General features: G+C 48.6%; 2 protein-coding genes across 3 annotated transcripts in view; both read right to left on the bottom strand.

The window, feature by feature from the left end:
* Plk1 (polo like kinase 1) overlaps nucleotides 1-7,637 on the bottom strand; it is a 12,558-nt gene extending 4,921 nt beyond the window's left edge. For both annotated transcript variants that reach the window (XM_015491176.2, XM_048789664.1), the window contains exons 1-5: nucleotides 5,757-7,637; nucleotides 4,964-5,132; nucleotides 4,091-4,235; nucleotides 3,143-3,236; nucleotides 1,551-1,770 (exon numbers count right to left, since the gene is read on the bottom strand). In XM_015491176.2, coding sequence (XP_015346662.1) covers nucleotides 1,551-1,770; nucleotides 3,143-3,236; nucleotides 4,091-4,235; nucleotides 4,964-5,132; nucleotides 5,757-6,155 — 1,027 coding nt within the window. In that variant the 5' untranslated portion in view covers nucleotides 6,156-7,637. The remainder of the gene's footprint in view (nucleotides 1-1,550; nucleotides 1,771-3,142; nucleotides 3,237-4,090; nucleotides 4,236-4,963; nucleotides 5,133-5,756) is intronic.
* An 839-nt stretch (nucleotides 7,638-8,476) lies between these two features.
* Nucleotides 8,477-15,590, bottom strand: part of Dctn5 (dynactin subunit 5) — a 30,733-nt gene continuing 23,619 nt past the window's right edge. The window contains exon 6 of the mRNA XM_048789665.1: nucleotides 8,477-8,657. Within this exon, the coding sequence (XP_048645622.1) occupies nucleotides 8,623-8,657 (35 nt within the window). The 3' untranslated portion in view covers nucleotides 8,477-8,622. The remainder of the gene's footprint in view (nucleotides 8,658-15,590) is intronic.

The raw sequence follows: 15,590 nt of genomic DNA, 5'->3' as shown, positions 1-15,590 counted from the left end.
TTTTTTTGGTAGATGGACACAACACAATGCCTTTTTAAAAAAAAATTTTTTTTTTAATGTGGTACTGAGAATCGAACCTGGGTCCCACCTGTGCTAGGCGAGCGCTCTACCACTGAGCCACAATCCCAGCCCTAATGTCTCAGTTTTGATAACTGTTTCATGGTTAAGCGAGAGTCTGACATTTGAGGAAACTGGATGAAGAGCTTATGGGACTCTGCTTTATTTTATTTTGTAACTCTTCTACGTAGGCCCCAAATTAATTCCAAAAAGTTTTAAAAGCAAGCAAGTAATCCCTAAAAGCCAAAAACTGAAATAGTTCTAAGTTCTGTATTAAAATGGTGACATATCCACACAGAGAAACAAAGTATTTCAAGCTACTTTTAAAAAAATATATTTCACAAAGGATAGTTTAAGCAAAGCAGAACTTTAGAACATTGGAACCACTTTATATATGTCAAAATTTGGGACTATGTTAAGATTTTCAACTTAAGAAATACATCCAAGTATAAAAATCAGAAGTAAAAAAATATATATATAACACATTTCTGTCTGAATCAGACACTTAAATTAACCAAAGAAAAACATTAACTCCAAAGTGGAGAAGACAAGTGTTATAAGATGACATTTGGGGGTGGGGGGCAACATTGGATCCATGTTCAAAGGCTTGAACTTGATAATGGTGTCTGCCAGGTACCGTGGTTAGTAAAAGACGCTGTTTTTAGGAACTATACAGTTAACTATTAAGGGCAATGGACAAGATGTATATGAGATATTTTCAAATGGCTCAGAATAAAAAGGAAAAGATACATGGAGAGAGACTGACAAAGCAAATATGGAAAAAATGTAATTGGTGGATCTGGGGAAAAGGAAAGTATAGGAGTTAGTCCTATCTACCACCTTTTCATAAGCTTGATCAATATAAAAATAAAACATTAAGATGATAAAATCAGAAATATCATAAACACGAGGTTTCCCCTCAAATATGCATTTCCTAACTCCACCCTCTGACAGGACCCAGCAAAGACAGTCTCTGTGATGGCGTGTGGTTTTGTAAGAAAATGTCCATCCTTTTAAAGAGACGCATACTGAAGACGCATACTGAAGTTTTAGGGGTAAATGGTGGAGTGCTAGAGTTCACTTTAAAAACACTTCAAAGGAACCACCAAGTAGATGAAGCAAATGTTTCAAGATCTGTGCGAGTGTTAAGTGGTGGGTCCAGGGGGTCTACTGCATTATGTCCTAGGTGTATATGTGAAATGTTTCATATTTTCTCAATGAACCATGCAAGAGTGATCATGGGAACTTTTCAAAGTGATCCAAAAGTATTTTTCAGGCTTTTGGGCTCAGCCATTTTCTTCTTGAGCCCAACACCCTGATCCAGCCAAGTTGTGTAAGGTCTGCTTTCCTGATAGAGCCCTGGGGCAGGAGGACACCAGGTCCTTCTGGATCGGGGCCAGTCCCATGCCACACCTGAGGTCTGGAGGCCAAACAGCAAGCTGTCTATGCCTCTAAATCCTGGGCTCTGCTGGCTCACCCTGACCAGTGCTTACCTTTATTGAGGACCGTGAGAGGCTTCCGGTTACTGGGGTCAAGGCTGCTGGGCGCAATTGAAAACCTTGGTGGGATGGTGAGGCATGTGATGGGGAGACGGACAGGGATGTAGCCAGAAGTGAAGAACTCGTCATCGAGCAGCTCGTGAATGGTGGGGCGGGCAGTGGGATCCGTCTGGAGCATCTTTTGGATGAGGGAGGCAGCCACAGGGTTGATGTGCTGGAACAGAGAGCACAAGCCTTAAGCAGGAGGTGACAGGGACCCCACATGCAGCACTGCCACGGTGGCCTGCAGGACCAGCCCACGTGTAGACAGGCCCCTAGTCTCAAGGATGCCACAGGTCAGCAGTCCAGAGCAATGCCAAGTTCTCCACGATCAGCTTTGCTGACTCAACAAGGGTGGGCTTAAGTGGCGAGTATGACTGTTTCCTTCCCCTTGAGACTCAGGGTTAACTTGGCATAATTTCTCTCCTGAACTTGCCCTTATACACTTAAAGTTGTTCACCACTAGAGGAGCACTGAAGAACAGGCCTTGAGGTTCGAAGACCTGCACATAGATCTCAGCTTTGGCCTTTAGTACCAGCTTGACAAGTAATCTGGACTTTCTAATGCCTTTGCATCTGCATCTGTAAAATGGGAACACAGCCCCAAGCCTGGAGCCCCACTGAGAACATTCAATGGGATACAATCTAGCACAGGGCCAATGCACAGGAAGGGCTTAGCACTGATTCTGCACTTACTATGTACCAGGAAAGTGTTCCAAGTGCTTCCTGTCTATTAACTCATTTGCCCTCACAAAAACATCTGGGCGTAGGGATGAGGACACTGAGGCACACAGAGGCACAAGAGGCACAGAGAGGGTGAGGGCCTTGCCTAAGAATACACACCCAGCAAGAGGTGGAGATGTACTCCCACCCATGGAATCTGGTCACCTTGGGTCATTCCTTGCTGTCTTTCTAATAATGAACTCTTTGTGACTCAACAAGGGTGGACTTAAGTGGCGAGTACGATTGTTTGAAGACAGCAAGTCACAAGTTGAGGACACCAAATGGCTAGGTGCCAGCCTCTGAAACAGGCTATTCCTTTAAACAAACTTGTGCCAGTGGCTGTGAAAATTGGACACCATTTTGCCATTGCAAAGCCCTTGGATTCACAGTGGCTCACAATTCAGTGAGTGCTTACTGGATGCAAGTACTCTTCGAGAAGCTCCAGAGGCAGTCCCTCCACCTTATTAATGGGAAACTCAGCAGAGTCAAGACACTGGCCAGGAGTGACCTGGATGCTAAGCAGAAGAGTCCATTTGAATTAAGCTGGTCCATTTCCAAAGCATGAACCCATCTGCCTGATTGTCTCCTGTAATTTTTCCCTTCTTTTTACATAGCTTTTCTACCTACTTTCAATAATCTACAAACTTCCACTAGAAAAAAAAATGCTTACATGTACATACGCATCAAGTTCTGGAGGCAACATCAGATAAACATCCCCTATAGCTCCGTGGACCCCTAGACCTATCTCTGTCCTCAGTATAGAGTTGGGCTCAGTAAGTAGCTTCTGGAGAAAAATAAATTTAATTTTAAAGTGTTGTTAGTCACCTTGGGAATACTGTATTCATTCTTCTTGATCCGGAGGTAGGTCTCTTTTAGGCAAGATGTCTCAAAAGGTGGTTTGCCCACTAACAAGGTATACCTGTAAGCACAAGGTCAGATTCAGCACAAGCCTCTCAGGCAAAAATGCAAATGCAGAAGTAGCCTCAGGGCCAGAGGGAAGAGTAGGCATCCTTTGGACACACTCTGCTTAGCAGCCCCGAGATCAATAGCTAGGATGAGCCTTCAGTAGAATACAAGTGACCAGACCTGGATTCCAGTGGGCCAGGGATTGTTCCCCTCTGGCCTGCAGTGATCCAGGGCCTGAGGCTGCAGGCCATCTACATCAGGTCAGTAGGTGGACTACCTGCTCCTGTAGGAGCAGCTCCATGTTCAGTAACTCTGTACTGAAGGTTTGTCGGTTTTATTTGAAAAAAAGTTCCATTGCCAAGAAGTCTGAAAGCCATTGCTACAACCGACGTCTAACCCCCCAGTACCCAGGCCAACAACGACACCACAGATTACACCTAAAAAAGCCCAGGCCTCTGCTCACCACTAACCCTTCTCTGCTAGGCTTGATCCAGATATCAAGGCACCTCCCACCCCGTGCTGATCAGAGTTTCTAAAACTTCACTGTGCAAAGGAAACATCCAAATTCCAATTTGGTAGGTATAGTCTGGGTCCTGAGATTCTTAATTTCTAACAAGCTTTTCAGCTGATGCTGCTGTTGCTGCTGGTCTCAGAGGCCACGGCAAGGTTGTGGAGGCCTCCAGCCCCTTCCCTGAAGCTAAGGCCCAGGCCATGGGAATCCAAGTGATGAGGAAAGCTATGGTAAGGTGTTGTCTGGGGGCAGCCTTTCCACAAGGCAGAGGGATCCACAGGATGAATGCAGCCAGGCGGATGTCTCAAAGGGCTCCTTCTGAGGCCAAATAGGGCCAGAGCCAACTCCCAACTTACATGATACACCCAATGGACCACACATCCACCTCGAAACTGTGCCCCTTCTTGCTCAGCACCTCGGGAGCTATGTAATTAGGAGTCCCGCACAGGGTCTTCTTCCGCTCCCCATCATATTCCACCTTGGTTGCCAGTCCAAAATCCCCTGGGACAGAGGGAGGAAGAGGGGGTACTCAGATGCCAGTCTCACTGCAGACAGCTGGCTCAGGCTTGCCCACAAGCAACAGAGTCATTTGATCCCACAAGCCTCTGCTCCTCCTGGGCAGGAAGGCTTACCCAGAATCTCCCTTGCACTGGCCACAGGGACCAGGGCCTCCTGCTGACCTTTCTCAACCCTCCTCTTAGAAAAGGGAATTGACAGAACAATCCTTTGGGGATTAAAGGAATACCCTTTAAGACAGCTGCTTAGCAAGTTGGTAAGGCAGTGACAGGGAGAGGTGGGGACAGGGGCAAGCCAGAGGGAGAATCTATGAGACACACCTGCTTTTTAGGAGCTTCCAGTTTAAAGAAGCTCCAAATCCAAATTTTCGGGCCATGTCTCCAAATCTTAAAAATGGAAGCTGGCTGGCCGGTAGCAAGGTGGTAGAGTGCTCTCCCAGCACTCCAGAAGCACCTCTCCCAAATAAGAAACAAATTCAAATTATTTTCCTAAGATACCATGTCGGGGCATACAAATGAAGCATCTTGAAGGCCAGACTCAGGCTTGTGGGCTCCGTTTTAAACTTCTAAAGAGACATCTAAAGGCGACAGCAGCCCAGCCTTCCCACAATCCTCTTCCTCCCTCGCCTCCTGATACCCTCTCCCCAGGCGCCTGCTCATTCCCACCATGACAACAGTGGCGTCGAGCCCCCTCCGGGCCGAGCAGCGTCTCACCTATTTTCACCTCCAGACTCTCGTTCAGAAAGAGGTTGCCCAGCTTGAGGTCCCTGTGAATCACCCGGTTTCGGTGCAGGTACTGGCAGCCCAGGACGATTTGCCGCAGGTAGTAGCGGGCCTCGGGCTCGGTCAGCGCTTTCCGCCTCTTGTGCAACTCCAAGAGCGACTGGAGGAGAAGGGGAGGCGGACTTGAGGGTTACCTGGCAAAGGAGCCCTGGACGAACCCGGACCCTGGCGGACCGAAGAGTCTGGGCAGGTTTCTCCCCATCGGATCCTCCCCCGCCCGCGCCCTCTCCAGGACCCTGCAGTCGCCTGCAGCACCCCCTTTCCTACGGTCCCTCCTCCAGCCCCCCTGGGGCAGCTCGAGTCCCCAAGCTCCCGATCTTCTCCGGAAGCTCAGAAGTTCGTCCCCAAGCACCCTCTCCCGGACCCAGCCCACTCCGGAAGCTCTGGCCCGCGGCGCCCCCGACCCAGGAATCTTCAGCAGCCGCCGGGCTCCTGCACCGCCCAACGCACACTTCGCGTCCAGGAGACGCCTTTCCTAGCAGCAGCAGGACTGGGCCACTTGGCCGGAACCTCCTTCCTAGCAGCTCCGAGAGGCCAGCAGCCCAGAGCGGGGCCCATTTCCATTCCCAGCTCGAGGGTTCCCAGCACCCACTCTCCAGCAGCCTCCAGCAGCTCCGGGTCCCAAGCGCCCCTTTCCGGGAAACTCTTTCCCAGCAGCTCCAAGTCCGGACACCCCAACGGAGCCCCCAGGCAGCTCCAGGGCCCCCGCCGCAACCACACTCACCCTCCGGCGGCAGAGCTCCAACACCACGAACACGAAATCGTTGTCCTCGAAAAAGCCGTGGAAGCCTACGACATGCTGGTGGGCCAGGCTGCGGTGAATGGAGATCTCCATGGACATCTTCTCTTTCTGGTGCGGCTTAAGCAGCAAAGACTTAGGCACGATCTTGCCCGCAAACACCTCTTTGGTGTCTGCGTCCGAGATCTCGAAACACTTGGCGAAGCCGCCTTTGCCCAAAAAGCGGCCCCGCACATAGCGCCGCCGGCTACGTGGGTCCACTAAGACCTCGGGGATCTCTTTCGCTAGTGGAGCAGCCGCTGGGGCTCCAGCAGCCGGAACCCCGACTTTCCCAGGGTCGGCTGGTGCCCGCGCCAGCTTCCCCACAGTCGCCGCCGCACTCATGTTCCCAGAGTTGCTCAGGAGACCTGGCTGGATGGGTGCAGAGGCTCCGCTCCGCTCTGCACCGCTCCGCTCCTCCCCGAATTCAAACGCGGCGCTGGGAACGTTACAAAAGCCTACGCGCCACTGATTGGCCGCGGGGATTTAAAATCCAAACCCGCCCGGCGCGCGGCACCATGGGAGTGACCAGAGCCGCAGCCGCCTTTAATTCCGTATCCAGCCCCTTAGAAAACTTGATTGACAGCATCCGCAGACAGCCTGCACGTGTGATAGCCTGGGAAACCCTACCTCGCGTGGGGATGCGGAGACCCAGGCCCGGGAGGGGACAGTTGGTTTAGGGTTTGCCTCCAGCGGCCGGGGAAGCTCCTGCAGTTCAGTCGCGCCTCCTCCCGGTGGCTTTTCCTAACACCTTCCTCCCTCCGCCTCCCGTCTCCTGGAATAGAGACTCTTTAAGCCCAGAGACCTGGCAGCACAAAGAGGCGGCTTAGGACAGTACCTGACTGCCATCATCAGCTCTCTGCCAACCCAGGGTAAACAAACTGAAATCTAAGTAAAAACGGGATGCTTGTCCTGTTTTAATGCACCTTTCATGGCAAATCCTCCACATACCCCCACTTCAAATAATGGCTCCCTCTGCGTCCCTGTTTACTGAGCAACTACTTGAAGTTCAGTGCAGGGAGTGACAGCATTACCATCACCTGGGAGCTCGTTAGAAAGGCAAGGACAACTGTTCAGGCTCTACCTGCTCTACAGGGTCAGAATTTGCCTTTAAACAAGGCTGCCCAGGTGATTCCTACACGTGGTGAAGTTCAAGAAGCAACACACACAAACACAGCCAACGATGCTGGCTCACTGCTGGACCAACCTCCCAGTGGACATTCCAATTTCTTGGTCAGGGGGAGGATGGCTGGTTGGAAGAATGCCTGGCAAACTGGCAGGTCATGGCCAAGTTTGTCTTGCAGGTTGTTTTGTTTGGCTTTTAAAAATTTGAATTCATTTCCAGTATTTAAAAAGGGAGCGCCCATAAAAATGAAGGTTTGTGGCTTTTCCTGAAGGGGAGAAAATCAGCTCAAGCAATTATAAGCCTAGATGCTCTTCCGGTTGGCTGGCATTCCCAGCACCCTCCACACCGTTCCCATTTCCTGTCTGGCTTCTGTAGGCACTGTAGTGGCCACCCTGGAGTGGCAAAGCACCAAGTTAGAAGCTCTTTCTCTGTGCTGCCCTAGCACCTATGGGTCCCTGACAGAACAAAACCTAACCATATAGTCAATGGTCTTTTTGTTTGGGTTTTGTTTTGATACTGGGGATTGAACCCAGGGCCTTGCACATACTAGACAAGTCCTCCCTCTATCACTGAGGGCTACACCCCCAGCCCTCAAACTTGAGCATAATGTCCTCTTTCCTCGCCTCCTGGTTAAGCTGAGAGACAATGATGAGGATTGGTGCTGTGGTTTCTATCCCTCTTCCAAGGTCACAGTGCAATGCCTGATTAAAGAGGGTAGGCACTGAATGTTTGCTGAATAAAAGAAAAGTTAAAATTTTTTTTCAATTAAGCTATTTTTTGTCCCCTTGGTGTGTAATATTTATTTGAAATTTTTCACTGAAATTTAGTATATTTACAGGGAAAAAAAAACATTGTCATAATTCAACAGCTAGGTGAATAATCACAAACTCAAATGCCCTCAGCAAACAGTACCCAGATTGAAAAAAGAAAATGCTACAAGACCCCAGAAGTGCCCCTGATGCACTGTGTGGAGTCCCCAACACCACCTTCCAGTTGATGGCCCACGTGGAGAGAGCCACAGGGCTCCGAGAACAGACATGGCTATGGCATATAACAGAGGAAGGGAATGAAGCAAATCAGAAAAGGAAAAGGTGCAGGCCCAAGTCCAGAGGAAACTGGGTGCAAACTCCCTGTGCGAAGGAGGGGGTTCGAGACTCTAGGCCTGCTTCTGCTTCCAGGCAGCCTGGCTCCAGCTGGGGCTGAACTCCACACTACAGAAGGCAGCAGGTGTCGGGCTGGAGCCTGGTCCAGGCGGTGAGGATGTGTGAAGTCGGGGTTCCAGGCCAACCCCTGCTTTTCCTCAGCTGCAGCACGGGCAGGCTGTAGGGCCAGACAGCTGTGGTCCAGGGCCAGATGACAAGCACAGCTTCCTTTCTCAACAGTCTTAAGAGTCCAGATTGACCCATTCAAAAACAGGCGCATCAGCCTAGGAAATCATCAGCCTCCAAGGGTCAGACTTGAGATTCCAACAAGGGCTCATTAGCGGCTTAACTGCCTTTTCAAAGCCAAATGTGGGTTTCCATCCAGAAACTGGCTCTCTTTCATGTGCTCCCTTTCTTTCCAGAAGCTCCAGTAGACACAAATCACAACAAAAATCACCACCAGTTATAGAGATTTCTCCCGTTGTAGCCACAAAATGCAAATGCCAACGCACCCACTTGTGACAAAAAGCCAGGAAGCTGTATGTCATGGACACCTTTTTTTTGATGGGGAAGATCCTCCTGGCATTGATAAAATTATAAACATATAATATTTTAAATCCATTTTATATATCCAGGTGCAACAGTCATAAAATACAAAGCCATTTTTAACCTTTATTTTATTTATTTACTGAGGATCAAACTCAGTGCCTCACAGTTGCTAGGCAAGAGTTCTATCACTGAGCCCCAGCTCTAGCCCACAAAGCCAATTTCTTAAATGCAAATTTTCTCAGATCCCTAAAAGTAAATTCTGCATTTATCGAGTTAATGTTGCAGTGTTACAGGTTACAAGCCTGCCATTTGAACTCTTGGGCAGAATGTCCACACCACAAAGTATGATTTTTAAGCCATGGAATAAACCAATAAAACAAGTTAGAGTGTTTTGCATTCACATATCCAAAGAACTATTGTTGAGTATCCATGTATGCTTTATTTATTCCATTTAGAAACATTTACCAAAAAATGAGGAAGCATTGAGGAAAATATCCCTAATTTCTTGGGGTCCTTTAATACCTGTTTTCATAGTCCCTTCTCTTTGACAACATGAAGTTTTCATTTTTATTTTTGCTTTGTTTTGAGACTAGTGGCACTGTGTTGCTAAGATGGGGCTTGGAGTTTCCAGGTTCCTATGTAGCAATTATGGTGTGTTAATACAATCTATCTGCACAGTATCAGTAATAATGATACTAACAGTGAACCCTCATGAGCTCTGATTATGTGCCAGCTTGGCAAAGATGACTGCACTTCATCTTCACAGCGACACCAAGGAGAAAAGAATTATTATTCCTGCTCCGTAGATGAGGAAATGAGCACTTCTGGATGAGGTTGCTTGCCAAGGTTATGTGGCCAGGAGGTGGGAGGATCTGCAACGTCAACCAACTCTGCCGACTCCAAATACACGCACCTGCACAGTGCCTGCCTGCACAGAGCCTCTCGGGGCCTTGGTGTTTGTGCTGTAAGGCTGCAAAACCCTTGTCCACTGCCCTCCCTCCCTTCCTGCCAAAAAGCAATAGACGTATTATTAACTCGGGGATTAAAGTAACTTGGATTTTAATGCCAGCACCTTCCTTCCAGATGTGTGACCTTGGGCAAACTACTTATCCTCTCTTTGCCTCAATTCCAGGACTATAAAATGGAGGTAATCAGAGTGCCCATTTCCTAGGACCCTATCTAGGAGTGCATATTGAAGATACTTGTGAAGAGATTAAACGAGGACAGCACTTCAAACAATGCCAGGCACAAAGCACAAGGTTTTATTTTTTTGGTACTGGGGATTGAACCCAAAGGGTGCTTACTGAGCCACACCCCCAGCCCTTTTCATTTTTTATTTTGGGTTTTGCTAAAGTTGCTAAGGCTGGCTTCAAACTTGGGATCCTCTTGCCTCAGCCTCCTGAGTCTCTAGGATTACAGGTATGCACCACTGTGCCTGGTCTGGTAGTTGTTGTTATTAAAATAAAAAGCACCTGAGCTGAGGCCTGGGGCTCTTGGTCTCCCCCAGGCCTTTGCAATCCCTAAGCCTCTCATTTCGTTATTCTCCCAGCCCCCGGCCCTACTGCTTCCTCCAGCTCTTGTTGTTCCCATGGACAACCGGAAAGTGCACCCCAGACATCAGAGACTGTGGTGAACACAGCTGAAGAGACAAGTTGATGGGCCAAGGAAAAACAGGGGTGAATGTTCAGACCCAGAGTCTGCAATCGGAGGTGTGAATTTCATTCATGTCTTTTCTCAGATGATTTTCATCTGCATGATCCCTTTGCCTGATGCCCATGGACTTGGAGATACAGAAAGGTCCCAGGACAGAGAGGTCCAAGTCAAAGACCATCATGAAAGTGCCTGGAGCCAACCCACCAGAGAAAACTTCAGGAAAACAAAGAATTAACCCATGGGGCAGCAATCACAGTGCTCAGAGCCAACTGCACCCGGGTCCATGGAATTGGAAGAGCTTCATGAAACATGAACTTTGCAGCCAGGCAGGAGTTGGCTCTGATTGCAGTCCAGCCACTGACTAACTGTGGCATCTTTACTTAACTTCAGCTGTATGCAAATTTACTTTACCTCTCTCTTTATTAGTTTCCTCCTCTGCAAATGGGTTGTGAAAATCCCCAGTTTTTAAATTTTTTTTTAGTTGTAGATTGACACAATACTTTTATTTATTCATTTATTTATATTGGTGCTGAGGCTCAAAACCAGTACCTCACATATGTGAGGCAACCCTCTACCACTGAGCTAAAACCCCAGCCTGAAAAATCCTACTTTTTAGACAGCTGGGAGAATGATATGTTTTCTAAGTGCCTGGCATTCCATCATGCAAAGCAGGGAAGAGTGATCTCTTTTCTCCATCTTTTTGTGATGGACTGATTATGAAAGCAAAGGTGTTCTTAATCTAATTTTAAAACACACACACACACACACATATAAGAATGTAGCAGCTGGGTGTGGTGGCACATACCTAATCCCAGCAGCTCTGGAGGCTGAGCAAGCCTCAGCAATTTAGTAAGACCCTGTCTCAAAATTAAAAATAAATAAATAAATAAATAAATAAATAAGGGCTGGGAATGTAGCTCAGTAGCTCAGCGCCCCTGGGTTCAATCCCCAGTTTAAAACAAAAACGAACAAACAAGCAAAAAAAAAAAGTTGCATCTTATACTCTAAGGGGCTCACTCAAGGGTTTTCACATTCTGGTGACTTTATTTATAGGGACCATTTATTGAGTGCCCACCCCCAGCCCGCTCTCACACCTGCACGTGAATGCACTTGAAGTTCAACCCCCCCCATCTTGCCCACTTGTGGATGAGATGGAGGTTCTGGAGGTGGGGTGACTGTGACAGGGCTAGTAAATGCAGGGTGGGCCTGCCCTGCCTGTCTCCAGTGCCCACACTTTGGACCACTACGATGACCCTGAATACAGGTCCCTCGGGTCTCCGTGTCCAAGGACTCGTTGGCTTTCTCCCCTACCAAGCTATAAGATCCTGTGGGGGGCGGGTGGGGGGTTGTGGCTCAACGGTAGAGCGCTCCCCTAGCGCAAGCGAGGCCCTGGGTTTGATCCTCAGCACCACATAAAGATAAATAAATAAAATCAAGGTATTGTGTCCAACTACCACTAAAAAGTAAATATTTATTAAAAAAAAAAAATCCTGTGGGTGGGGACTGGCTCCATCTGATTCTCCGCTGTATTCCCAGGACCTAGAGCAGTACCAAGCACTCAGGGGTGGCTCAGTCAAGTATTTGGCAAATGACACTTTCTTCTCTATGTCGCAGGATGTCAGGTCCCGCATCCCCACTGTGAAGAGGCAGCAAGCACACATGCTACAAAAAGCACATGCCATTCTGAAGGTTTCTGAGGGTTCCGGCTGCGACAGCATTTGTCCAAGCTGGCAGGACATTTTGCTGAGCCACGCCTTTGGACACACTGTTCCAACACTGCCTGTACCATTTGAAGGGCCTTGCAGCTCACAGAAGTTACCCCAAGAGATCACCAGCTGGATCTGTGTACCTGCCGCAACCATCCAGATGGGCTTGATACCAATTTGTTCTAGAGAGTGGCCAAGGCCAGACAGAACACAACTGACAGACAACCCTCAGGGCTGTCACCTGCCGGATCAGGATATTGAAAAGGCCTCCCCAGTCACCAGAACTCTTCTTTATAGTAAGAAACTTCTGAGGGTGTGTTAAATAGATACACTATCTCATTAATTCAAGTCTGATTAATTTCAAGTCTGCTATCACCCAGATGGGTCAATGACAAAGAAAGAAACTGTGGCCTCAGGTCCTAAGTGAATTGATGGATACAGAAGTGACTAATTCAGAAGCCACCACCCATTCCAACCAACCACAATGGCTGTGCACTGCCCACATAAAACAGAACCAGTCAGCAGGACCCTCACAGGTTCAGCATTCAACCCTGTGCCCTGTACCAAGGATCTGGCATGTGAGACTAACCTGGGGCAGAAGTGGGGCTACATCCGGGCAATCACCCCGCCAAAAATGTGCTGAATAACCCACAGGCTCAAGTCTCATTCCTCAGGAGCCAGTGTGGGCTGGGACAAGAACGTAACTAGAATTCTACCTCAGACCATGACAGGGGCCCTGCTGGGCTGTAATGGGGTCCATAGGAAAGCAGTTCTGGAAGACGACTGTGCACTAAATGGCTTTTTGTTGAACACCCCTCTTTGACCAAGCAATATTTCCCTCTGCTCCCTAATTGAGGCCCAGATGCCCCTTCAGGAGTACCCTCTGAAGGTACCCGCAAGACAGTGAAGAGAGATGGGGTAGGTGGTGAAGGTAAGCAGGCAGAGAAATGAAGACCACAGAAAAAGGAAGAGGACTGGATGGCCCCTGATCATTCTTCCTGCCTGTCCTCCCACCCTCCTCTGATATCACCCCCCACCACCGGGTGCCAACTCTCAGCCCATGCAGGTACATGGCTGGCAGAAGTCAGTGTATTTGAACTTCCTGGCCACAGTGATGACTTGAGTCTGAATACTGTCCAGTCTGAACCAAGAACCAAATCCAGATTGGTTGGTTGGTTTTCCCCAGCAAAGGGAAGCCCTTTCTATCAATAAGGAGAGCTGTGGGGTCACACCATGGAGCCTGAAAATAGTGCCAACTCAAAGAAGAGCAGAGGTGAGAGCGGAAGAGAGATGGAGCCCATGACCCCATTTGGAGTCCTGGGATCTAACCGGGAGCCTGATCCATTCCTGGCCTTCGAAGCTCCGAGAGCCAACAAATCCCTCTCTGCCCCAAGCCAACTGCCAACTGGAGAGGCTCCCAGTCAGGTCTTTCCCATCTGCCTCCTTTCTGGGACTACTTCAAGGACAAAGAGATTTTCTTCTTGGGGGTTATAAAAGTAATTATCTGGTGACAGACTGTCCCTGGGGGCAGAGCCACCATGGAGACAGAGTCCAGCTGGCCTTTCCTAGGATACACACTCAGGACATTAACACACTTTCAAATGATACCAGTACATAATCATAGACTCATTTACTGTCTGTAGTAGATGTTGGTTTTGTCTTCTCAGAACCTCGCTTGGGTAATGGAGTCTGCCTTTCTTCCCCACCTGGCAGGGGGCATAGAGGAAAGCTCGTGACCCAGATTGGGCTCATCATAGAGCCAAACACCACTGGCCACAGTGACCAATCCAAGAAGGATCTGCCAAACTAAAACTGGGAGGTAGGGGAACCTTTCATTCAGGATGCGAGTCTGGAGCTGATAGTTGTTAAGTCCTCAAATGCACAGAGAGGGGCTGGGGATATAGCTCAGAGGCTGGTAGAGCGCTTGCCACGCATGCGCAAGACCCTGGGTTCAATCCCCAGCCCCACCAAAAAAAAAAAAAAACTACAGAGAAAGCCGCTTGCAGTTGAGAAAAGGAGGCCAACACAGCAGAAGTCAGCACAAGTTTACCTGCGTCTCCCAATGTCTGGTTTCCCCTTTTCACTATTAGAATCTGTTTTGGGGGTTTTTTTTTCAGGTTTTTTGTTTTTTTCCTTTTTGTACTGGGGATTTTACCCCAGGTGTTTTACCACTGAGCTATATTCCCTAGCCATTTTTTCTTTTTTTGAGACAGGTCTCACTAAATTTCTTAGGGCTTCGCTAAATTGCTGAGGCTAGCCTTGATAGACCCAACCTGATCTTTTCTTAAAATTAGGCATCTCGCCACAAAACCATGAAAAGATAATTTCAGCTTTACTATAAATTACTGCAAATTCTGAACCTGCTTGGAATGCCTGCCCGTGCCTTGAACTCACCCATGCCTGGCTCTCTGACCAGATAGCAGCTCTCTCTGAAACTTAGTGACACCTCATAAATATTGGCCTTCCCTGGCCAGACAACGACGCTCTCTAAGGCTCTAATGGTCCTCATAAATTCTGATGTTGGGGCCAGCAAAAAAATGTAAACTACCATTAATGTGATGCTTGTCAGAGTTCTGTTATCTGTAACCCCCCTTTGTGTAACTTTCTGGGCTATAAAGCTGGGCTGTAGGAAAGCTGGGGTGCTGTCTTGTTCCCGCCGTTTTGGGAGGGAGAGGCAGCCCAGCCGGTCGAAATAATAAGCTTGCTTTAATTTGATTTTAATTAGAGTCAGTGGTCTTTTCTTGCGTCCTGGTCTAACACTCCTGTCTCAGCCTCCTGAGCCACTGAAATTACAGGCATGCACCACCATGCCCGGCTTCCTCAAGGTTTTGCTGTCCAACTAGACTACAGTCTCTCTTGTACCTAAATGTGGCCACGTGATGCCGCAGTGTGGCTGGGCACAAAATAACCGAGCCACCACCAGGTTCAAAACAGGAACTCCTTTATTATCCGAGCCCCGAGCCCCCGCACCCCCCGCACCCCCCACCCACGTGGCCCTTCCAGGAACCCCCAACCGGAAATCCCTCCTCAGGCACTTCCCCAAGCAATGCGAACTCTCCATGAATCCCTGGGATAACTCCAAAGTAGCTTTTTTTTTTTTTAAAAAAAGAGAGAGAGAGAGAATCTTTGAAATATTTCTCAGTTTTCGGCGGACACAACATCTTTGTTTGTATGTGGTGCTGAGGATCGAACCCGGGCCGCACGCATGCTAGGCGGGCGCGCTACCGCTTGAGCCACATCCCCAGCCCTCCAAAGTAGCTCTTGAGAACTCCAAAGTAGCGGCTGAGGCGGACAGCAGAGGTCTAATACACAACTGAACATACAGCTTAACATAACCATCATCATCTCAATGGCTCGCTGACGTCACCTCTCAACCACTCCCTTCTGGCACAAATGCTATGCGTCATTCCCAATCGGCTGTGGCTCTCAGCAATGTGACAATACAGTAGGAGCTGGGGTGCCTGATGACATCATGGAGCCCATCGCTCACCTGCCTTGGTCCATCTGCCTATCTACGCACTGTGAGATGAGAAACTTCTATCTTGCTGGAGGAACTACATTTTGGTGGTTTCTTTGTTACAGTACCCGAATATGTCCCTTTACT

The sequence above is a fragment of the Marmota marmota genome, unplaced genomic scaffold (genome assembly GCF_001458135.2).
Source record: "Marmota marmota marmota unplaced genomic scaffold, marMar, whole genome shotgun sequence".
NCBI lineage: Eukaryota > Metazoa > Chordata > Mammalia > Rodentia > Sciuridae > Marmota > Marmota marmota.
Note: the sequence above shows the minus strand (reverse complement) of the source record. Positions and strands in the feature narration are given on the sequence as shown.